We start from the raw sequence: 23,066 nt of genomic DNA on the forward strand, positions 1-23,066 counted from the left end.
GGAGAAAAGCATCAGCTAAATGAATAAATGCAAATATATATAAGTGAAAAAAGTTTAACAAAAGAGCTTTATTTTATAACCATAAAACAAGCAACAACATGAAGGACATAAAATGTGCTCAAAAATCAGCAAGGAAATTTTATCAAATTGCTGTGAACATTTTATCCCTACATAAAAAAACAGTACAAAAGGCAAAAGCAACACCAGTTGTGCAATGTTGTCACCTGCTTTGTGATGACAACCCCTTCCTGTCCTCTTGCCAATCCTCTACCACAAGGAGGAGTAGTTGAACTGCACCTTCAGGAGATATCTCATGTGTATCTGGGATGGGTCGTAAACAATGAACTCATTGTAAAGGAGAGTATAGCCACCACTCTGGCCAACCCCTGTCTTCATGCAGGGGCCCAACGGCACTGTGGCGCCGTCCCTGTGGAAGTGCCAAAGTCACTGTTGGGTTTCTTGTCACAATATGCAGTTTACCTCAAAACTTAAGACTTACAAAAACAAAACAACACTGAAAACACAGCCAAACACACCAACATCCTCAGCTCTTCACACTTAAAACAGGAAGTTTCAATGAGTATTTGAACAAGCCAGACATGTAGTTAAGCTTTCCGATACTCAAATAGCAAACCCAGTAAAGGACCAGCAGTATCTCCCTGGTATGGTGTATCTGTCCAGCATACCAAGCTGCACTAAAGCGCATCACTTTTACATTAACTGGTTCTTCATTTCAGTTATGTTATGCTTTTTAATAAAGTATTTAAGTATTAATGATCTACAGCTCTAATTATTCAACTTTTCATTCTCATCAACCCCTTATTCAGCTAGACCTAGAGAGACAGATCCCAGAAAAAGAGCTGTCCACAGCCCTGGAGACACAGAAATATACACCACACTAAGCACAAAAATCACAGCACACACAAACAGCATATGGGAGGAAAATGCAATAACTGTGAGAAGCCAATATTAACATGCAAAATACACAAGCGGATTCAAATGGGCTTGGTTCAGATCCACAGCCCTCAGGCTGCCGGAACACAAACACTTACTCCTGCTCTCCTAGTAGCTTCACTGTGACAGCTTTTTGCTAGAAAAGTTTTGCACTGTAAATATGGTCATGTGTGCTACAGACTTACAGTACAACAGCATTTCTGGGGTCAGGGGCAGTCTGCCCAAGACCCTTGGTGCTATGCTTCCCCACAGGCAATTTGGACGCTTCGTAGTCTGCCGTCAACAGCTCGTTACAGTCTCCCAGGGCAACCTGTCAACAACAAAAGATGCAAAAATTTTTACACAAAAGCTGTATAATTGTAACAAGCTCGAAATATTCCCCCAACAGCTGTTCAACAAAAATAAAGACCTCAACCCTGTAACAAGAACTGTCTATTTTCAACTCCAAAAGTAGGTACAGAATTGAATTAACATTTATTTTTTTATTATTATTATTTTTTTTTTTTCAAAGCAACTATACAATGTTAATGTATTGACAGTTATTCACTCAATTATTCAGCTCGGTATTTTTACTAGAGCAATTCAGGGTATGTACAGTACCTTTTTCAAGGGTACTACAACAGGAGATTGGATTTGAACCTATGTCCAGCTCTAAACTCAAGACACATGCTGTCCCCATATAATTAAAATACAAATACATCATGTAATTTTTGGTTTACAAAAAATGGTTTTTTAATCTATAGCAGTTACCTTTGTGTTTAAACTGCAAAGGTCACAGAAATTTAGACAAAAGAAAGCCAATACCACAAAAGAACAAACTACACATAATACACACCTCACACAGCAAGAGGAGTCCTGTGTTGTTCTTCTGACTGGCGTAGCAGTAGTTGGCACTTTTTGAGGACATGTCAGCAAAATAGATGCCCTTTCCAAACTGGAATGAACAAAAAGGCAGCTCAGTACATGGGGATTGTTACAGGGCGGGTTACACAACTAAAGTACTTAAATACACTGCACAGATACTAGCAGCTCCACCTGATATCACTCCCCTCACCATATATCCAGTGATGGGGGCCTCTGGAGGGGCGACTCTGAGACCCTGGCTGAGGATGCCCACCCAGTTGGAAAGGCGAGAACCATGCCACAGCAGCATCCTGCAAAGGTTAGCATGGAGGACACATGGTGACTACACATACTCACACACAGACACACAAACAAAGTAGCATTCTGTAGGAAGAAGAGAGAGTGAGGGATACACAGTCTGTGCGTAATTAAAGCGGGACACATATTATACACACAGTTCATGGCATGTATTTGCTATGAACCTGTTGTGAAGTTGTGTGCTGAACCTCTCCTTCTCTCCCTCTCGCTCCACTGTGAAGATGTCCAGCACGGTCATGGTGTAGTCTTTGTGGGTAGGAGCGTGGGTGGAGTGGAGGTACTGCTCTATCACCTGCACGGAAGGAGAAATGGAGGACAGAAGGGACTGACATAAAACAGATGAAAACACAGATGCATGCGAGTACGGACAGAGATGTAACACACGGACCTTGTACTCGTGACTGTTACGTGGCAGGGGTTCGAGCATACAGCGCAGGGACTTGTACTGTCGGTCCAGAGGGTGCTCCAAGCTCTCAACACTAGACTGGACCATCTTCACTGCTATCTGTATGTCACTGAGAGCCTGGCAGAAAACAGAGTGAAAGGCACTCACATCCACAAATATGGTGAGACCCAGTTATCGCAGTTTTAAATATGACTGCAGTAAAGAAATAAAAAAAAAAACCAACACACACACAGCTGCTTCCCAGCCTGAGTCTCTTACCTCCAGCAATGCAATCTTCTCCTTCAGCTCCTGCTCTGTCTGAATGAGTGGGGGGGTCCGCAACCTGCGAGTGAAAGTGCAGAAGACTCCTATATACCCCCAAAACACCACTTAAAACTGCAGTATGCACCTTGACGTTATCAAAGTTCACTGAATACCTGTGAGCATCATCAGTTATTGCATTATGATTTTATTCTAGCATGAGATGTGAGCATTTAGTATAAAGCTGAAAGAACCATATGTGTTCAGTTTTTTTAATTAGAACAATGCCCCATACTCATGTGTTAAAAGCATAGGGTCATGCCCTTCAAAGAAGCAGCTACCACATGCATACACACAAGCACACTCCCTGCAAGTCAGTATTAATCAGCAGACTGTTAATCAAAAGCAATTCAAGAAAAACTGAGGAACAACTCCAAAACACTGCTTATCAAAAAACACACTTAAAATGGTTTCATATATGAAGCAATCCTTCCATTCCACATTGCAGTATAGAACCATTTGAAACACTAAGGCTTTAAAATGTGTTATAATACAAAAAAGCAGTGCAAAAAGCTTATTCTGCTTACAGAGCAATTTAGTTTAGAATGGGTTTGGGGGGAGAGGTCTGGGCCAAATGTCCCGTTCACCTAGGGAAAGTGCATGTGCAATACATCGCCTCTCCTTCTCGGTGTAACAATCGCCGCATGGCCACTGTCTGGCTCACCAGGCAGGAGGTCACTGCAAACGGCCTCTCCTACACTACTGCGTTCGTAGCAACACCTTCTTGTCGGTCCCCCTGTTTTCACAGAGCTTGCTACGTCATGGCATGACCGAGTGTCTGGCGGTATAACTGGATGGGTAAGCCAGACTCGTAAGCCTTGGTTGGCAGCCAGCCTAAGAGAAGGACAACTCTGACTCCAAACCCAGGCAGATGAAGCTCGTTAGCCCTGTCAGGCTATCCATCTAGGAGAACGACACTCAGATATAATACCTACGACCCGGGGACCTTGCTGTCACCGTCTCAGCTTGCTAGGCCATGGCAGATGAACCCAAGGTATAAAGGGAGGGGCCAGTACTATGCACACTGCACTCCACCTAAAAACTCCACTGCGCAAGCTTGAAATGCACACCCATGTCTACGAGCAACATCACCATCAAGAATTCCTTGGTGTCTGTTACACTGACCACCACAAGTGGTCTGCTCTAGCCTCTGACCGTGAGGCCTGGAGACACACCATTCACCAGGCTGTCTCCTCCTTCAAGAACGCATGCAGGGCAGGTCTTGATGACAAAAGGAGATGGAGGAAGAAATGTGACACTGCAGCACCAAACCCAGAACAGACTTTGCCTTGCAGCCTCTGCGGCCGGACCTGCCTGTCCTGCGCTGGCCTCGTTAGCCACCAGCAAGCTTGCAGCAGACATGGGCGCCCCCTTCCTAAATCTTCGTTCGCAAAGCCAAGCCATGAAATAGCCATAAATATTTAATACACCAAACAAAGTTGACTGAGCTTGGGCCTCGGTGTGAAAACTGCTAGCTCCTTTACCCAAAGTCATGAGGGATGCGGGTGTAGAACTGGTTGCAGGCTTCTAAGAGCTCCTTCTTGTTACCCTTCCTCTTCAGACACTCCTCAATCCTTTTCAATGAGGCATACCCTGCCTTGATCTGCTCCACTGTCAGTTTACCTGCAGAAGTAGTAAACACTGTTAAAGACATGCACCAATTTACCCAAAAAGCTGGCACACAGGAATGAAACCCATGGCAGAACAACATGCAGACCCACAGCCAAGAATGCAGAAATGTAGAGCATTCACTGACCCAAAGGTGCTTTCTTGGTGTCAAACTTCATCTCCAGCACACACTCCTCCATGGCTCTGATGTCACAAATGAGATCTAAAAGGGACTGCACCTTACTGTCCAGCTGGCAAGTTTTCTTGGGCAGGGAAGCTTTTGAAGGACCCTGACTCTCTTCCTCCTTTGAGGCAGATGTTTGACAGGTGTGAGGAAACAAGTGCACATTTGATGGACACTCACTAACAGTGGGCTGGTGGCACACTCAAGACAGTAGTAGGAAAAGCTAATACACTGAAGTGGAGCCAATGTTCTGCTGAGCAGTGACACTGTGTGCCTCTCAGTTATTTACATGAATATCATTCACAAAAGATCTGTGGCATGAAAAACTCCAGATATAGAACTACGGGCCTGACATGTCAGTTGCAGGATGTAGAGGTTATGAGATGTATTTATACCTTGCTGCTCGCCATGTAATCCATGAACACCATGTCGTACTTTCCTGCTACTTTTTCAAACTGTGCCCGGCTGTCCCAGTTATTTTTTGTCTTGTCAAAGAACCTTAAAGGCACAAAATGCACCATGAATGACATTTACAAACAAGCTCATACACATCTACACTAAGGTGCACAATGACATATGTACTACATCAAGTAAACATACTTTTTCTTAAACACGTCTTTGGCCTTTTCGAGGTCTCCACCAAAGGACATTAAACTGTGTTGCCCAACTTTTCCAACTGAAATATCAAGAGGAATGAGGAAAGGAGTAAGAGATGGCAGAATACAGAGCATCTCATACTGTCAGCTTGCATATGCCTTCAACAACAAACACTCTTTTCCCTACCTCTCCCCCAGCGCATCCACACAGTGTAGTTCTTCATGTTGTCATCCTGTAGCAGCTGAATCAGGTAGTACTTGTTGTTATTAAACTGAAGGTTGGTCTGCAACACATTGAGGTGTATAGTGTGACGAAACATACTCGTATTAAACCACACATCTCAACAATTGAACAATAACAAAATAATACAGTGGATGTACCTGGTTCAACATAACATCATAGATATCATCTCCTTCATTGTAAACGTGAGCCTTAAAGGGAAAGACAGAAGAGTGAGGGGCTAGGTGATGTGGGCAGAAAATCTGAATGACCACACTCATTGAGGTGGTTTACTATATACCCGAACATCCTGTCTAAGCCTTGAAGGAAAACATTTATTCAAAATGTGTTTTCAGCCAAAAGGGAAGCAATAAATAGCTGATGCAATTTAACAAAGAGAAGTGCAAATCTAATTTGTCACAAAGACTATATACTGTTTAAAATTGTAGTGAAGTAAAAAATGTTATTACCTACGTAGGCTGGGATGATTAAAATTGAGGTCCTACAACATGTGTGTAACAGCCAGGAATTTCTGTACTGAATAAACAAACAGCTGCAACACAGCTTGATAACTGCATAAAAATGAAAAACTAAAACCACATAATTAGGTAGGGTAAAGTACCTTTCCTAATTTAGCAGTGCATTCTGAGTCAACTGGAGCCTTTCCCTTCATCACCATGGTCTTAACTACTTCTGTACATCACAAAAGACAAACAACAATTGACAAAATAAAATAAATCATTCATTCACATCCATTTGTCCTAATGAGGGACTGCAGTGGTCTGGAGTATATCCCAGAAAAACAGGGTGTGGGACAACAGTTCATCACAGTTCAACATGCAACTATAAGCCCAGTAATAGAATGTCTACATGCCTTTACATTATAACAGACTGTAATGTTGTGCAGCACTGTGACATAATGGTAGTGTTCCCTCTGTCTACTACATACTGCACGTGGTCAACAAGAAGGCAGCGCTCACCTTTGTCATCCTCTTCATCACTCTGAGCTTCCCTGCTCTCCTTCTGGCTCGTCCCTCCACCCCTCTTCTTCTTGGCAACTGGCTGCTCTTCCTTGATGTTGTTCACTTCAGCACTCTCTACATTGGGAACAATGATTTTAATCATTATAAACTGAGAAACACAGCTTTCCCCTCACATTATTCCAAATTGAGGGCCCAGAAGCACATTTTACCAGCAGCCCTGTCATTTTTACAAGTAAATAAATACACACATGTGTGTATGTATATGTATATATATATAGATACAAATTAAATTGATATTAAATGCCATAGTAAGAGCGATATATGTCTTACGATGGCATTTGGCATCCAGATCATGATTTCACTTGGTTTTACTTAAAAGTTAAAGACAAATGACAGAGGAGAAGGAGGAAGTGTAAACAGCTGCCTGACCAAAAACACTGAGCCTTCTGGCCCTACACACAGGTCTGGTTTTTGGGTGATCTCATAAACAAAAGCCTAAGTCAGTCTCACTCCCCACCCATACAGATCAGAAGAATAGAATAAAACAGGACGACGAGGCAATTCCATTTTCTTATAAAATAAAACTGCACAGAAGTGGTTCTGAATTCAGTCAAATGACAAAGAAGTTTTTAACTTTTAATGTGAAAACGATCTTGGGCGGAGAAACTAAGATACAGTAGACTTCTGGAAAACAATATGAATATCAATTTCATTACAATGATCTTGGTTGGGGGGAAATAAGTACAGTATGACCTCAGCCGGGCAAAATGACATTTTAAATGTGGCTGGACTTGTATCTAAGACGCGTTCAAGAGCTATTAACATGTAGGTTTTCGCTGATTCCCAGGAGTGCTGACAACATTTACTTATTTATTATTTCTGTAAAAAACCTATCAGTCGTGTCACAGCTTGTCCTCCTCAGACCGGAATTTGGACTCGTGAATTTCTGAGAACATCATCATGTCGGGCAAAAAATGGGCGGTAACACAGACTAACTTTCACCATGGCATGTACACAAAATATTAATCTGAAATCGCTTGTTAAGTTGCGAAAAAATGAGAGAAGGTAAGAGAAGAAACGCGGGTTCCGGGTAAAAAAAAAAAAAAAAAAAAAAAAAACATGGAAACACACCTGACTGCTCATCCGCAACATTTTTGGGTTGGGTGCGAGAACTTCTCGTGCGTCTCATTTTAAATGAAATACTATATATTAAACTGCGTTACAAAAAAAAAAGACTACGAGCCGTTCGGGTTTTCAAACAAAAGAATTAGACTTTACTTTAAGCAGTGAGTGAGGCGAAAACAAACCCAGCAGACATGTAGGAACAGTAAACGACTGAGCGCCACAAAAATCTCGGACATGATTGGTGAGAGTCTCTGTCACGCTCTACATCCTTCACTCTGATTGGTTGATAGAGAAACAGTCGTTGGTTTGATGGTACCTAAACTTTTGATTGGACGCCGTTTGTTCGTGTGCTTTCGCGACCCACGGAGAAACACACTTTGTAGTCTTTTAGACTATGACTGTGTATATCGCTTTGTTCTGGACACGTCTGTGTGAAAAATATAAAGAAAGCCAGTCACATCATCACTGACTAGGTTTTAAAATTGAATGTCGCGTACGATACGGTGCGTAAATGAATAAACGTAACTGCACTGTGACTAGCACTCTCGTTTGACGTATTTTCGCTAACATTAACTTAAGCATAAAATTAATGATTAATTTACATCATGCCATTGCCAATTGCAGTTGCACGTAAAAGAAATACAGCAGTTGTAAGTGTTGGTTAATATGGGGCGGATTTTATCCAACTTTGGCTTGAGATGTGGTCGCATGGACATGACATGCCACATTCGACAAATCGCAATCGCTGTGTTTCCCTTAGGACGAGAGAGGCTATTAAATTGTTCTTTGAAAATTGCATTGTGTGTGTGCACAGATTAGTGAGTAAACCCGTTCAGGAAAATAACGGTTCTAATGACAGAGGAGAAAACGTATTTAAATGTAATAAATGATTTATTCATTTAGCAAACGCTTTTCGCCAAAGCGACGTACATCTCATAGAGAATACAATATGTGCATTCTTCTCTATTCATTTTTGTAGAATTTTTGGAAGTAGTTACGTGGGATTTTCCCAGTGATGATGCACAAACATACACCACATTTCTGACAGGAGATAGTTGTCTGTCCATCTGGGCAGAACCTGCACCTTCCCTTGTCAGTAAAAACTGGGAAGTGATCCACTTAATCATAGCGGACAGCATCTATGGGTCTTGGGGTTGTTGGTCTTTGGAGGAATCTGGTGGGCACATCCGCCTCCCTTCCCTTGGAGGGCCTTCCTTTCTTCTTTCCAGCGTTGATAAGTGCATCCGCAACCTCCAGTCTGAACATCTCGAGCTTTTTCTGCTTTTGCACATCAAGAGACAAGAAGAAACAAGGAAACGCGGGGTCTTTTGTATTGTGGGCAGACAGACCGAACACTATCGAAAAGCAGTATTACAAGCAATTACGGACCGAAGTTAGCTGGTTAGCTTGTTACCTTCAGTAAATATCACGACCATACACAATAGGTTTGTGTTTTTCATGTTGCATCAATATTATTGCTTTATAGTCTGTTGATATTACTAGTTAATGTTTGGATGTTCTACACTAAAATTATTACGGATTGCACCTTTAAGAGATTTTTTTTCAAAATTGCACATTTAAGTGTCCCTCAGTAAAAGCACGGTCACTTAAATCACTTGGCTTTTTCGGACTTTCAATCAATCTCCTCAGTAGAGCTATCCTCACTCGCTGACTCCCTCTCTCCGTGCTGTCTGACAATGATTTCCTCATCTTCATCATTGAAGTCTGAATCTGAAGAGCTTGCAGGGGTCTCCTCTATCACTCTCATCCTGTCTGTCATTCCTCTACTCACCTTTCTTTTGCCATAAATTGAGCTAACTGTGATGCAGGAAAATGTATGGTTATACTGTTATAATGTATAGAATTTTTTTTGGAGTTAATATTAACATGTCTTCCTGTTTGAAACTAAATTTTAAATACTAAAAATTGACCAACTTTCTACCCCTAATCTGGCAACATATCTTGGGGGATACATAGATTTCTGAATAACACCACAAACAGCATTAGAGCATTTTTTTCTTCATCAGCATATTAAGACAATAGTCAATTATTTCATGAATTTATAGTGTTGCTTTATTGAAAATAAATATGATTAATATGTAATTACCACCTGGTCAGCATGTCCTGCACCACTGGTGGCTATGATGATTTCTGATCAGGCTGACTAAGCGATGACAGATAACCTGAACCAAGTCATGTGACCTACATACAAATACCAGACAAGACTTTTAATGAATGATAACTTGATTGGGTGAAAACATTCAATCAAGTCCCCTACAGGATGTTAAAGAGTCTGTATCTCCTGGTGCATGTTGACTGTTCAAGGGTTTAAAACTGATCCCACAAAACGTGCGAGAGCCAGGAATTTCACATGTACTGAAGAAATAAACAGAAGCAACAAAACTGGGTTACCATGATATAAAAGAAAACTAAAAAGCACACAACTAATGCCATAAGGCTAAATGGCTGAGTAAAGCATGTTCAGTTTTTGGGACACCTGAGGTCAACTGAGAACAATAACTCCAATGGAGAGAAATTCAACCTCCAGCTCCAACACCATTCCACAGATGTTGCCCCTGGGACATCAAGACAGGTGGAACAAATTACCTTTCCTAATTTAGCAGTGCATTCTGAGTCAACTGGAGCTTTTCTTTTCATCACCATGGTCTTAGCTACTTCTGTACATCATAAAACACAAACAATTAACAAAAATTCAGTCATACATACATTCATTCATTTCCTAATACAGGATTGCAGTGGTCTGGAGTCTATTCCCAAAGCACCAGATACAAGGCAGGGTACACCCTGGATGGGACACCAGACCATCAGAGTGCAACACACAGTCAGCAAACAAGAAACGAGATGTTCAGGTAGTTTATATTAAAATAGACTGTACAACCAATCCCTAGAAGAAGAAAATGTCCTGGTATAGTTCCCAATAAGTATGTTGTATACAACATATTGTACCACTTCCTCTGTTTACCAGTTGTTGCATGGAGTCTACAAAACTCAGTGTTCAGCTGTGTTATCCTCTTCATCACTGGGTGCTTTTCTCCTCACCTTCTGGCTCTTCTCTGCACCCTGCTTCTTCTTGGCAACCAGCTGCTCTTCCTGCTCCTCCTTGACACTATTCACTTCACCACTCTCTGTAGGGGAATAATGTTTGTAATCATTCTATACAGGCAGCTTTCTTCCTCACATCATCTTATACTGCGGGTCCCAAAAGTGTAAGCACATTTTATAACCAGCAGTGTGGAAATGCTCTGAGTATGTGGTACTTGAGCAGCAACTTGACATGTAGTACCATTTTCTTAGATGTGGTCAACAAGAAGGCAGCGCTCACCTTTGTTATCCTCTTCATCACTCAGAACTTCTCTGCTCTCCTCCTGGCTCTTCCCTCCACCCCTCTTCTTCTTGGCTATGGGCTGCTCATCCTGCTCCTCCTTGACCTTGTTGACTTCAGCACTTGCTGCAGGGAGAACAATATTTTTAATCATTCCAAACTGTGCTTTCCCCTGAACACAACTTTCACTTCAGATTATTAATTTATTATTATTAAAATCAGAGCCCAGATCAGATGTGCAAATACGTTTTTATCACCAGCACCCTCGAGTATATGCTCTTTTGCGGTCGTTTGCGCTATTATTACACACATGATTTTACCGAATCCCAAAAAAGCAAGTAAGTGTAAATACCTGCCTATGGAAAAATACTTTGCTTTCATGCTCCACAGACAACTAGTCGGTTAGATTTACCATATTTACTCTAATGTAACTAACTCGCATTTTCCCCCCCTAAATTCAAGTTTAAAAATCGGGGTGCGAGATATATGCGGGAATTTTCGGAAACTAAAGTTTTTCAGGAAAAAATGAAATGGATATTTATATTTTATTTCATAAAAATATTTATAATACGTTTTATTATTTTGTAATTGCGAGCATGATGGTGCATCGCTGTTTTTCCCTCCTCAAGTTGTGGGCACCATCACGCTTTTTTCACCTTTTTCTGTTTTTGTTTGGTGCAGCATGTCGAAATTGAGGGGTGTTTGATCGGCATTGGCTATTAGTATTTGCGATAACATATAGCTATTGCTCTTCCTAAGTTGAATCACATCCATCACTTTATCCTCGAAATCTTTCGGCACTCTTTGGGAAAGGGATGTCCTCCGACGAAGGGAAAGACTTTTCCTCTTCATGAATCTCGTGATCCAACCTTGGCTCACTTTCAGATCTGTGCGACTGATGCCTCGTTTTGTAGCTAACTCGCGCGCTTTTAAATGTAACATTTCGTGCGAAACACAGCAACCATCTTTACGCAAACCTAACACATATTCAAATAACTCGTCCTCCAATGCAGGAAACTTTCCACATTTAGGTCCTCGGAATGCTCTTCTTAACTTATTGGTGTTTTGTAATGCAAGTTTCTGTTTACGCCAATATCGCACATTAAACTCAGTCACTGTAAACTCACGCCCTGCTGCTCGATTGCCATGTTTTTCTGCGAAATCAATAACTTTGAGTTTAAAACCAGCACTGTAACTTGAACGTTTGTCCATAGTTCAAGCAAAAACTACCGGTAATTTACAAGACTTGAGATACGTTACGAACAATGTTTCACGAATGACCAATGAATGAGAAGTGATCTTAACGCGAAACGCACAGCAATGGGCCGCTACGCATATGATTGGTGCGGTATTAACAAAAGATTGCGCGACTCAAGGCAAGCCGACGATTGTTTAAATGCTGATTCTCTTTAACCGAATTCCAAAATATTTGAAACTGCCGTAACAACATTGATTATTCATTCCTTACAGTTTTAAACTTTTTTCATGTGCGAGGTATATGCGAAACTTTTTAATATCTTTTATAGTAAAGTTATTGGGGTGAGAAATATACGCAACGGTGAGTTCTATTAGCGTGAATACGGTAATTTAAACAGAGGGAAAAAGTATGAGGGGCACAGTGGGCGAAATGTGGCTCCACTTCTTCATAAATACACTAGACTAGTACTCAAAGAGTTATTTTAGTTGCATTTGAAGAACTATTATTCTATGTAGGTGTGTACTGATTTCAGGACTGCTACCGAAGAACACAATACTGTAACAGGATAACACATGGTGCTGTTCTTTTGCACATACGGAGGAGGGTCACCCATCATAACAACTGTGCACCTCGCCAACAATTAACGAGACCAATTTCGACCTGTGTAAAATTAAGTTAGACAAGTAATAAGGCTAAGCCTCCACATCATTCATGTGCAAAATACCGCTGCAGCCTATAAAATACACACACACACACACACATCTTCAGAACCGCTTGTCCCTTACGGGGTCACGGGGAACCGGAGCCTACCCGGCAACACAGGGCGTAAGGCCAGAGGGGGAAGGGGACACACCCAGGACGGGACGCCAGTCCGCCACAAGGCACCCCAAGCGGGACTTGAACCCCAGACCCACCGGAGAGCAGGACTGCGGTCCAACCCACTGCGCCACCGCACCCCGCCTATAAAATATTATTGTATATTCTACCGTCATATAAAGTGCAGTACCATAAAGAAAAATGTATCACAGTACAGCACTCAAGTCTTATATTTTATCCGTTAAAATTGTTTGGGTATTACATTACACTGTGCCGAGTCGGACGCGTTTAATCGACGGAACAACTTCCGGGTAGGGTCGCATGGTTTTTCCCCCAACAGCAAGTGCTGTATCTTTTAGTGCAAGAGATCAGAAGAGATGAACATGGCAGCGTTTTGGAGTCGTCACTGCGGCGTGTATGTGCTGTGTCAGTCAGCGAGGGCGATGTGCACAGTGAGTGAAGGAGGAATTTCGGGGACAGCGCTCGTCTCGCCGTCGTTGGCGACTTTGAATTTGATTCTCTCTCACTTTGTTTTAAAAAAGATGAATGATTATCTTCAATCTTGAATCAACTTGATCGGAAGACTGCTACGCTATACCAAATAAAGACTCACGAGGTCAACAGTTATGAGACATATTTGCAAGATGTTAAGAAGAACAACTAAGAAAATAGGACAAAGGCAAAAAGTTGAATAAATTAATAAATACAGTGATGTATTGATACAGTATCAATCTAATAATGCAGCCATGCCATGGCATGATACACATACCTTGTCTTCCTTCCCTGAACTGGCGGTGCCAGGCGAACACGGCGGTGGCGCTCAGTGCCTGCTCTCCGTGCGCCCGGCGTAACATCTCCAGTGTTTCAGCTGCCGATTTACCGAGAAGCTCACAGAATTTAATATTGGCTCGCTGCTCAAAAGTCGACATTTTTGCTCCGCCTTTGCGCTACGCACACTGTTCATTGGCGTCGACTGAACGATGTCCTAAGGTCCGTCCAGCTTGTCCCCCGCTCCCTGCGGAGCAAGAGCCCACAAGTTAATGAAAGTGGGCCACCCGCTGCTTCGTGGTATAGACACCGTTGTTTTACCGTAGGTTGTTTTGTTTCTAAAAGAGTGGAAGGAGAGTAGTCTGAATTGGGTTCTGGAGGCGTGTCCCCAGCTCACACATCGCACTCATTCGCCAGCCGCGAGTGTTTCCAAGTTAGCGAGACCGCATCCACCGAACAGTACCTTCATTGTACCGTACGGCTTCTCCTGCTAAGGAACTCGTCGTAACCCGTGTTTTCTGTGCGCTCGCTCACCCATGTCAGGTGATGCCCTGCTAGGGCAGCCATTGGCTCTTTTCTCAGACCTTCCCCGAGGTGATTGGTAGAGTGACTAGGCACTCAGCATGTGACCTCTACAGTGAGCTTCCTTCCGCTCCGTAGAATGGAGTCATTTGAAACGCTAATATACCACCGTAATCGTCCTAGCGTTTTAGTGTATGGTTTGCACTTTTAACTCCTTTAAATAGTGATTTCTTGTAGTCCTTGCTAAATAGAACTGATTACAGCTGAACTGTATCCAGTTGGTAATCTATTATAACTTAAAAAAATCCGTTAAGAATGCGATCTACCGTCATGCTAATATATGTTAATTTCTCAACAGCGATTGGTTAAGACGAATATTCCCACCCTTATTTTGTATTATCTCGTCATATATATGTATAAGCATATATACAATAAATATGAAAACTATTTCATAGACATGTAACAATACAGGGGAAATTCTTTATTTTTATATTCTAAATTTATTTCACATAATATATAAAAACTACCCATCCAGACTGACTCTCTCTCTCTCTCTCTCTCTCTCTCTCTCTCTCTCTCTCTCTCTCTCTCTCTCTGTGTGTGTGTGTGTGTGTGTGTGTGTGTGTGTGTGTGTGTGTGTGGAAAAACTATATACTTGATGCCTACATCTACAGGCTTGCTGTATACATCCACCCAGTACACATTGCTGAATATACAGCACTAAGAATTCGTATATGAAAACATAATTGTATGTAGAATGTTTTTCTGACTGCCACAACCCTGCTTTACCATAAGTAGTTACTGATAGTGACTCAGTTGTAATATCTGCGGTATTAAATAAATTGTTTATGTTTTTATTTGGTGCCAGAATTTCAAATTAATATCCTGCTAATTGTTTAAATTCAGTTAGGGTAAGAAATGTATAAAAACCAAGTTCAGCATACTCCTAATAACATTAGTTTGAAAAGTTTAGTTGTCAAAAAAAATGCTATTGTAAAATTGAGGTATTTTCAGCATTACCAAATTTCTACCATTTGAAGTTTTCTTATTTGTACTTTTCTTAAAACACAGTGTAGGTGTACCATTGATGTCATTAAAATTCCTGTGTCCCAAAGTGTGGCTTTGGAAAACACCTGTAACCATGTAGCCTGATCTCCGCTAGGGCCACGGCACCGCAGCTGCCGCTGGAGCACCAGCAGACTTCCTGCAAGGCGCCTCCTACAAGAAGCACCCTGGAGTGACTGCCCTGAAGACAGTGCGCTTACCTGAAGATTTGCAGAGAGGGGCTTTGTCTGTCATTCATGGTGAGGCAGCAGCATGAATTATTAATAATCTTTATTTAGCTGACCTCTTTGACCAGGGTGCCCTACATGTTTACAGTGATTTACCCATCTATAGAGCAGGATGTTCTCACTGGAGCAGTTCAGGGTTAAGTACGTCGATAAAAGGAAGCACAGTAAAAGCTGGGTCTTGAACTAGGAACCCTGAGGATGCAAAATGACAGCCCTAAACACTCTGTTTTTTTTTGCCCATAATGTCCATGTTATTGATTGTCCCATCCAAGAATCAGTACAGTGAACACTGACCCACTGAGTGCTATCAAAGGTTGTGGTGATCAATGCTGTCAGTATGAGCAGTAAATATGCATGTGTGTGAAAAGGTTTTTAAAGCACTGATATGTCATATGGAAGCTGACAGCAGTGCAGGGATTCACTACTGCTGTGGGCTTTCTCCTCGTAAAGGGGCAGCCTTGAGGGAGCTCCCTGAACGGGCACGGAGACTCAGCAACTTCCTGTGGAGCCGAAAGAGGGCAACTGATGAAGCGGCTCTGAGGAAGAAGGCTCTCGATCTGGAGAAAAGGCTCCTGGAGCAGGAAGTAGAAAAGGGAGGAGGTGAGGACTGAGAGGTATGCAGAACATGGAGGAATAATAGGAGAATGGTGAAGCATACAACAATTCCCATAAGAATAGTGTAAGAATACTAAGCTATGAATGCACGCACACTGCCTGAAATCTCTTGTCCCAAATGGGGTCACGGCAAGCCAGAGCCTAACCTGGCAACACAGGGCATAAGGCTGGAGGGGGAGGGGACGCACCCAGGATGGGATGCTAGTCCGTCACAAGGCACCCCAAGCGGGACTCAAACCCCAGACCCCCGAGAGAGCAGGCACAGGCCAAACCCGCTACACCACTGTACCCTCTCTAAAGTATGAATATGTAGGATGAATATTTAAAGTATGTCTATTTTAATGTACTCAGGAAGTCAGCCAACATGTCTTCCCAGCTCTTCTGCTGCACCTGTCAGGGACGTAGGACCATAGTGGGTTTACGTTTCTGCCCAGTTTGTCCCTTGAAATTATTGCCCAGGTTTCAATGGCAACTTAATATGTGACATTTATACAGCTGGGTAGTTTAACTGGAGTAATTCTAAGTAAGTGCAGCAATTAAGACTACTACAAGAATGAGGCCTGAACTCACACTGTTTAGGTTACAAGTCCATGTCTTTAAATGATAAGCTGCCTGTTGTACACACATACACTCACACATGCACGCACTCACACACGCAATCTCGACATAAGTGGAAAATCACTTGCTGTACTTGTAAAGCATCCAAAAATGTCAACTGATCTTCATGTCATTGAGGTCTACAGAAAATTTACGGCTTTTTCATCTTTTTAGACGGAGATCGTTATTTAACAGACATTCGTATTCGGAAGGAGGTTTTGTCACAACTTAAAAAAACAACCTACCACTGGACCCCTGTAAGGTACCTTCCTCACATGTTTCTCATTGTAACACTCAGTCTCTCAATGTGTCACTCCAGTACTTCCAATACCTGTGGGTTCAGACATGGGTTTGAATTTGGTTTGATCTGTGTGGAATCTGCATGTTTTCCCCATGTTCACATGGGTTTCCTCTGGAAGCTGTGGTTTCCTCCCACAGTCTGAAGTTATGGCTCAAGTAGAATGGGGCCTCTAAATTATCTGATGTGTGTGTGTTAACATAGCATTGCTGTGTAGATGGGTAGGAACTTGGAAAGATCTTAGCAGAGTCCCTCTAGTACTTTAAGTCACCTTCAACAAAGATTTCAGCTCATTGCTACGCTATGCTAGGTTCCATTCTCATGACTGAGGGTCGGACACCATTTGAGCATTTTACCTGACGTCAACGTTGTGGTTATATGCATTCATGATTGAATTGGTCAGAGAAACAACCAGAGGGCCCCAAACTCTGATCTGGTAGGAGCTATTGATCTATCGGGGCCACATACGAGAGATGTTTAGCCACAAATTCACCTATATTGTGTGACTGTGGACTGTGGGAGGAAACCAGAGCACCCAAAGCAGACCCATGCAGAAACAAGGAGAACATGCAAACTCCACACAGATACCGGGGGTCGAATCCACGGTCTCTTGCACCAACCAGGCACTCTAAAGCTGCAGCACTACTCAACAGTCCTTTAGTAGTAATAATAATAATAATAATATACAGACACATTATGTTTATAGTATCCAGTGTGAGTCCATATGTCATACTACATATTTCAGCATATCAGTATTTATAGTGTCTGTGTTGTGCGTTTCAGAATCAGCATCTCCGCTTTGCCTGCTGGTGCACCTGTACAGTGTTGGTGGATGCAGTGTAATGTACTTGGTGTCTCCCCTTGCCAGGTATGATGACGAACTGAGCATCATTTATCTGGCTGCACGACTGGCGGGGGGCTATGCGGCTGTGAGGAGGGCACTGAATGAGGTGACATCATTAGTTTACTGATGGACACGTTTTCCTCTCTGGTGGGTTATACTTTCTGTTGGAACAACGGAATTGTTGCTTCATTGTTCTCATTCATGTTCTTTCACTTTCACTTTCTCCTTAGATAAAAAAGCGAGATGACTTGTTCTCCCCTTGTTCCCTCCTAGACTTTGGTTCTGGTCTAGGAACTGTCGTTTGGTAAGGAAAATACAAATATTGATTATCAGAAAGCTGATAAGGTCATTTAGATGCCCATAATTCACTTTGAATGTTACTTTTTTGACTTTTGTTCCTAGATTTTCATTTAAATTCTTAGAAATGTCTTATAAATCGTATTGAAACTATAAATGTTATGGACCCAATGATGTTATTAAAATCATTTTAATTTGCATACTCGGAGAAACTGCGTTTGAAAGTACAGGTCACACAGCATGATTGTCTAATCCCTCATAGATGTAGCTTTGGTGCCATTGAGCACCTAGCATATGCATCGTAACTGTGTCACTTGAAGGCAAAATAGGGTGAAACAGAGTGAAACTGTTGCATTCTGCCGATGAAGTCTTGGACGTGCAGAACAAAGCATGTGGTGTTGGACTGTTAGTGTGTCTCTTGTCACCCTCTGTCCCTCAGGGCAGTACATGCTACATGGGGAGACACTCTGAAAGAGAGTGTGTGTGTGGACAGCTCTAAGGCCATGAACACACTGGCTGAACGGCTGCTGAGAGGTATGCAGATATGATGGGCAGCAGGTGCTTCATGTCCTTTTTCTTAGATTCAGTGTGCAAACAATAACTAATGTTCAAATGGATGGGCGAAATGAACGTATGAAGCGCAACAGGGAGTGCAAAGGGGTGGGTCTGAGTCTTCAGTTAAAAACCAGTAAAAGTGAGGAACAAAGGGGTTCTGAATGGTCCAGGGAATGACTAATGAAAACGTTTCTTGCACTTGCAAGGAAGTCCTAAATAAGAAGCACAATGGAGAAATAAAAGGCAAAGAGAAAGTACAAGGAGGAAATCATTTTAATTGGAAAATTAATTCTATTTTTACATGAATTTTTAATGTGTTTTATCAATTAATTGATTATACTCTGTATTGAGGGGATGCGGTGGCGCAGTGGGTTGGACCGCAGTCCTGCTCTTTGGTGGGTCTGGGGTTTGAGTCCCGCTTGGGGTGCCTTGCGACGGACTGGCGTCCCGTCCTGGGTGTGTCCCCTTCCCCCTCCGGCCTTACGCCCTGTGTTGCCGGGTAGGCTCCGGTTTCCTGTGACCCCGTGAGGGACAAGCGGTTCTGAAAATGTGTGTGTGTGTGTACTCTGTATTGTGTCATTGATTAATTTAATTTTGGTGTATATCTTCAGTTTGTTTCATGGTTGATAGATTACTCGTTTCTTTTTACATGACAGCCCTCATCCTCCATTTCAGGCCCCATTGTTTTTAAAAACTGGAATGATTTGATTTGTCAGTATTATCTGGTATGACATTGCTCAGACACTGAGGTGAACTGAGACAGACCTTATGTGGGCAAAAATGTCTGACTGTATGTCTCATTGTGTAGGGGACAGTGAGACAAAGGACCCATTGCTCAAACAGGTGTATTTCCGTCAGTTCCTCCCAGTGACCCCCACGGTAAACTTGCACTCCCTTCTAATAATTAAAGAGTGATTTCTATACAAAGCTTTCTTGTTAACATGCATGTTTGTATGTCCCATATGTTTTCCAGGTACAGTTTGACCTCGTGGTCAGTGCGTTTGCGCTCTCTGAGTTGGCTTCCAAGCAGGAGAGGGCGGAAACTGTACTGACTCTGTGGAGGAAGACTCATTCCTATATGGTCAGTAAAACAGACCTTTGCAAAACTTACTCAAAGTGCTGTGAAAAGTATTTTCCCCCTTTCCAAATGTCTCTGTTTCGGCAGCTTTCTGACAGTGAATTTAATCAAATATTTTTGTCATTTCTGGTAGTATAGAGCCTTAGAGAGAAAAAGTGATAGCAGTGGTGTTTTTACATCACTTTCTTGGTGTTGAACATGATAACATGAAATCATAGGTGTAGCTGCCCCTTCACGGTCACTGTTTGTGCCACCTTTAGTTGCAGTGACTGCAACTAAGTGCTTCTTGTAGCTGTTCACCATAGTCTCACATTGCTGTGGAAGAATTTTGCCCTGCTCCTCCACTACACAGAACTGCTTGAGCACAACAAAATTTGCAGGTTTTTGAACATGAATAGCTCTTCTGAGGTCTTGCCGCAAAACCTCAGTTGGATTCAGATTATGACATCGAGTCTGCCATTCCGTTACTTCGCTTCTGTTGTTTCCAGTCATTCTGATGTTGCCTTGCTGCGTGACTCAGTTGTGTTTCGGCTTCAACTCGCAGACTAATGGCCTGACATTCACCTTTAGAATTTTTTGATACCCAGGGGAATTCTTGGTTCTTTCAGTTATAGCAACATGTTCAGGTTCTATGGCAGCAAGACATCCCCAGGCCATCACACTTCCACCACCATTCTTGACTGCTAGAAGAAAGATCTTGCACAGTAATGAAGCATTTGGTTTTTGCCAGACACAGTGTGGCTTTTGTCAACCAGGAAGCTGTACTTTTGATTCCTCGGTCCACAGAAATTTTTTCCATAAGTCTTGAGAGGCATTCACATGATTTTTTGGCAAACTGTAGATATGATGTTTTTTAGTGATTAGTAGTCCCCACCTTTTCGAAAATTGGGTAAATACTTCTGTGACACACGGTCCAAGAGATGGCCGCTACGTGGTCATGCTTTTTTTATTTAATTGTGTTGCAGACAGTGGAACAGGTCACAGGGGAGGGAGTGCAGGAAAGGGGGTGACTGGGAATGGGTACAGAGAAGGAGGGTGTCATTGGGTGTGTGGGTCTGTGCGGGGTCGTTGGGGCTCCTTATTGACAGTGTGCTCCTCGTGGCTGTGTCTCCATTCCTCACTGTCAGGCACAAGGGTTAAAATAGAGGTACTGTCAGCCCTCCGCATTCATGGGGGTTAGGGGTGCAGGACCCTTGCGAAAGTGGAAAAACCACAAATACCTCTAGGTTCCCCAAACCTCAGCTTAATGCTGTTGACCAGATTTAGCACAAAAAAGTAAAACAATACACTGTACTGCAACAGTATGTTTTATATGTTGGGCGTCCTCAGAGTGCGTAGTCCGCAGTTCTTTAGCGCACTGAAACTTTTCACAAAATTTAACTTTTTATAATAAATTTCTGTGTATATTTATGTTAGTAAATGATAAAATAGATTAATAATACATATATTTTATGCATTTATGACTTATTAAACTTTTTTTAGTTTTCTTTACATTTTGTAGTCTACGTGCGTTGTCTATGATTTTCTGCAGTAGCCCGCAAAACTCGAAAAAAATTCCCATTTAATTATTGATGGCAAACTCGCAAATAATCAAATTTGCGAAAGTTAAACCCACGAAAGTTGAGGTTCAACTGTAGTTATTAGTCCCAGGTATGGCGAGTTCCTCCCTCTCTTCTACCCCCTCTCCGTCAGCCCGTTGTAGTTGTTTGCTGCAACTTCATATCATATTTCTTATCATTGTAATGAGTCAATTTTCATATGCAGAACTTCAGTATGTACCTTTCATGTTCAGTCATTGTATTTGGTGTTCTGTGCAGGTGTTGGTGGAAAATGGGACCAAAGAAGGTCATCAGATTCTCATGGAAGCAAGGGACACTGTGCTGAAGGTGAGGTCTTCAGACATGCTGTAACCACATATGCAGTCAATTTGCCAGAAACTGTCACATATGACCTTATATACATGTATGCATTTATATAGACACGTTCATATTTTCACCCTTGTATACATGTACGTACTTGTGTACGTGTCATATTGTTTGCGTTTGTGTAACTATTCAAATGGAAGTAACAAGTTTGTCTTATGACCAGGGAGAAGACAAAGCGTATGACCCTAGAAGTCCCTTCATTTTTGCTCCGGTGTGTATCCCACTTGCTGTAACTTTTTCCAAGAGCTTGATTAAAATGCACTTCTGTCCTTCGTTAATTGTAGAAACTGAATATTGGATAAGGGCACATTATTGATGAACATACATACCATTCAGTATTACAGAGCTTTGATTCTATATCTTGTTTGTGACTATAGAATTAAGAGTTTGTCTTTGAAATGTACAAAGGTCCATTAGCTGTGTAAACACTAGGAGATTGTTCACAGCTAAGGTAATTTTCCTGCTTAATGTGTTTTGTTGCGAACAGTGTGCACATCAGTTTCCTTGCCCCAAGCTCGCTCAGGAACCCCAGCTACCCTGTAACTACCCTCAGGCGTACAGGCCTCTTCCACTCCCAGGGGTAAGAGAGCTTTGCTTCTTGTAACTGACACATTTTAAATTTGATGCAGGAAGATCCTGAAAGGTCTTCTTTCCCCTAGAACCCTGAACATGAGGTTGAATGCTTCAGCTACCTGGTGGTGGCACGCCAAGAAACCACGCGTGAAGACAAGAGCCTGCAGTGGGCCCGACTCATCAGGCCTGTACTACGCAGGCCCCGGCATGTCCACTGCCATGTCTGCTGCCCCGATGGAAAACTAAGGCACCTCGTCGTCACTGATAAACGCAATGGCCGGTATGACTTGCTCCCATGTCATTACTTCTTCTAACCTGAACACCCTGGCAGTTTGTAAGAAAGGTTCACGTCAGTAAAGGTACCGTTAGCATTTTCATGTATTTTGTCCTTTGCAGGGCCATGTACCGTTGTGCACGGAGCAGTGACTATGGAGACCGGCTCCCACTCCTCCAGTCTGAAGATGAAAGCCTGCCATAGTGAAGAATGAGGAGGGTACACTAGTGGACAAGGGAACTTGTCAGGGGAGGTAGTTTGACTTTAACTGTACTGTGTTTTCCTCCATCTCCTCTGAAATACAACAGCAGCTTATGGAAAATGACAGAATGGAAATGGAAATGAAGGCTGATGTAACTTGACTTATTTGAAATGCAAGGTTTAGTTACCATCTGATCAACTCTGCAGCTACTTTTTTTGCAGGGTGAATAATGTAAATATAAATGTTGGACCTTTTTGGACTCCCACTCACACCCCTATGGAAGATCTGAGACACGATCTGAATAAAAACACTGTAATACAAAATAATACTGA

General features: G+C 42.3%; 2 protein-coding genes across 6 annotated transcripts; one reads left to right on the forward strand and one right to left on the reverse strand.

Annotated features, from left to right (window-relative positions):
* Positions 1 to 6: 6 nt before the first annotated feature.
* Positions 7 to 14,305, reverse strand: parp2 (poly (ADP-ribose) polymerase 2). 5 transcript variants are annotated; one of them, XM_018758066.2, is made up of 16 exons: positions 13,664 to 14,305; positions 10,881 to 11,006; positions 10,145 to 10,683; positions 5,591 to 5,641; positions 5,397 to 5,493; positions 5,214 to 5,289; positions 5,009 to 5,111; positions 4,578 to 4,734; positions 4,306 to 4,444; positions 2,780 to 2,843; positions 2,504 to 2,638; positions 2,280 to 2,407; positions 2,009 to 2,108; positions 1,790 to 1,888; positions 1,140 to 1,264; positions 7 to 427 (listed from the first exon to the last, which is right to left on the reverse strand). In XM_018758066.2, exons 3-16 carry the CDS (start codon positions 10,199 to 10,201, stop codon positions 268 to 270), a joined length of 1,491 nt encoding a protein of 496 aa, XP_018613582.1. In that variant the 5' UTR covers positions 10,202 to 10,683; positions 10,881 to 11,006; positions 13,664 to 14,305; the 3' UTR covers positions 7 to 267. The 5 variants fall into 5 exon arrangements, with proteins under 5 accessions (XP_018613582.1, XP_018613584.1, XP_018613583.1 ...); XM_018758068.2 differs by lacking the exons at positions 10,145 to 10,683; positions 13,664 to 14,305 and adding exons at positions 6,052 to 6,122; positions 11,537 to 11,784; XM_018758067.2 differs by lacking the exon at positions 13,664 to 14,305 and adding an exon at positions 11,537 to 11,783.
* On the forward strand, positions 13,205 to 23,033 carry mettl17 (methyltransferase like 17). Its single transcript, XM_018758073.2, has 14 exons — positions 13,205 to 13,346; positions 15,347 to 15,488; positions 15,927 to 16,076; positions 16,863 to 16,950; positions 17,855 to 17,936; positions 18,061 to 18,134; positions 18,567 to 18,661; positions 19,491 to 19,561; positions 19,656 to 19,763; positions 21,578 to 21,646; positions 21,849 to 21,896; positions 22,173 to 22,265; positions 22,345 to 22,538; positions 22,655 to 23,033. The coding sequence occupies exons 1-14, from the start codon at positions 13,272 to 13,274 to the stop codon at positions 22,734 to 22,736; spliced, it is 1,371 nt and encodes a 456-aa protein (XP_018613589.1). The 5' UTR covers positions 13,205 to 13,271; the 3' UTR covers positions 22,737 to 23,033.
* Positions 23,034 to 23,066: the final 33 nt, after the last annotated feature.

The sequence above is a fragment of the Scleropages formosus genome, chromosome 1, assembly GCF_900964775.1.
Source record: "Scleropages formosus chromosome 1, fSclFor1.1, whole genome shotgun sequence".
In the NCBI taxonomy this organism is placed as follows: Eukaryota; Metazoa; Chordata; class Actinopteri; order Osteoglossiformes; family Osteoglossidae; genus Scleropages; species Scleropages formosus.

Coding starts and splice junctions, on each gene's coding strand:
- parp2 (XM_018758068.2), bottom strand. CDS start 11,732: ATGAAGAGGAAAAGTCTTTCCCTTCGTCGGAGGACATCCCTTTCCCAA. Junction 5,112..5,213: donor AAAGACGTGTTTAAGAAAAA/GTATGTTTACTT, acceptor TGTGCCTTTAAG/GTTCTTTGACAAGACAAAAA. Junction 4,735..5,008: donor ATTACATGGCGAGCAGCAAG/GTATAAATACAT, acceptor TCTGCCTCAAAG/GAGGAAGAGAGTCAGGGTCC.
- mettl17 (XM_018758073.2), top strand. CDS start 13,272: ATGAACATGGCAGCGTTTTGGAGTCGTCACTGCGGCGTGTATGTGCTG. Junction 13,347..15,346: donor CAGCGAGGGCGATGTGCACA/GTGAGTGAAGGA, acceptor GATCTCCGCTAG/GGCCACGGCACCGCAGCTGC. Junction 16,077..16,862: donor GGAAGTAGAAAAGGGAGGAG/GTGAGGACTGAG, acceptor TCATCTTTTTAG/ACGGAGATCGTTATTTAACA.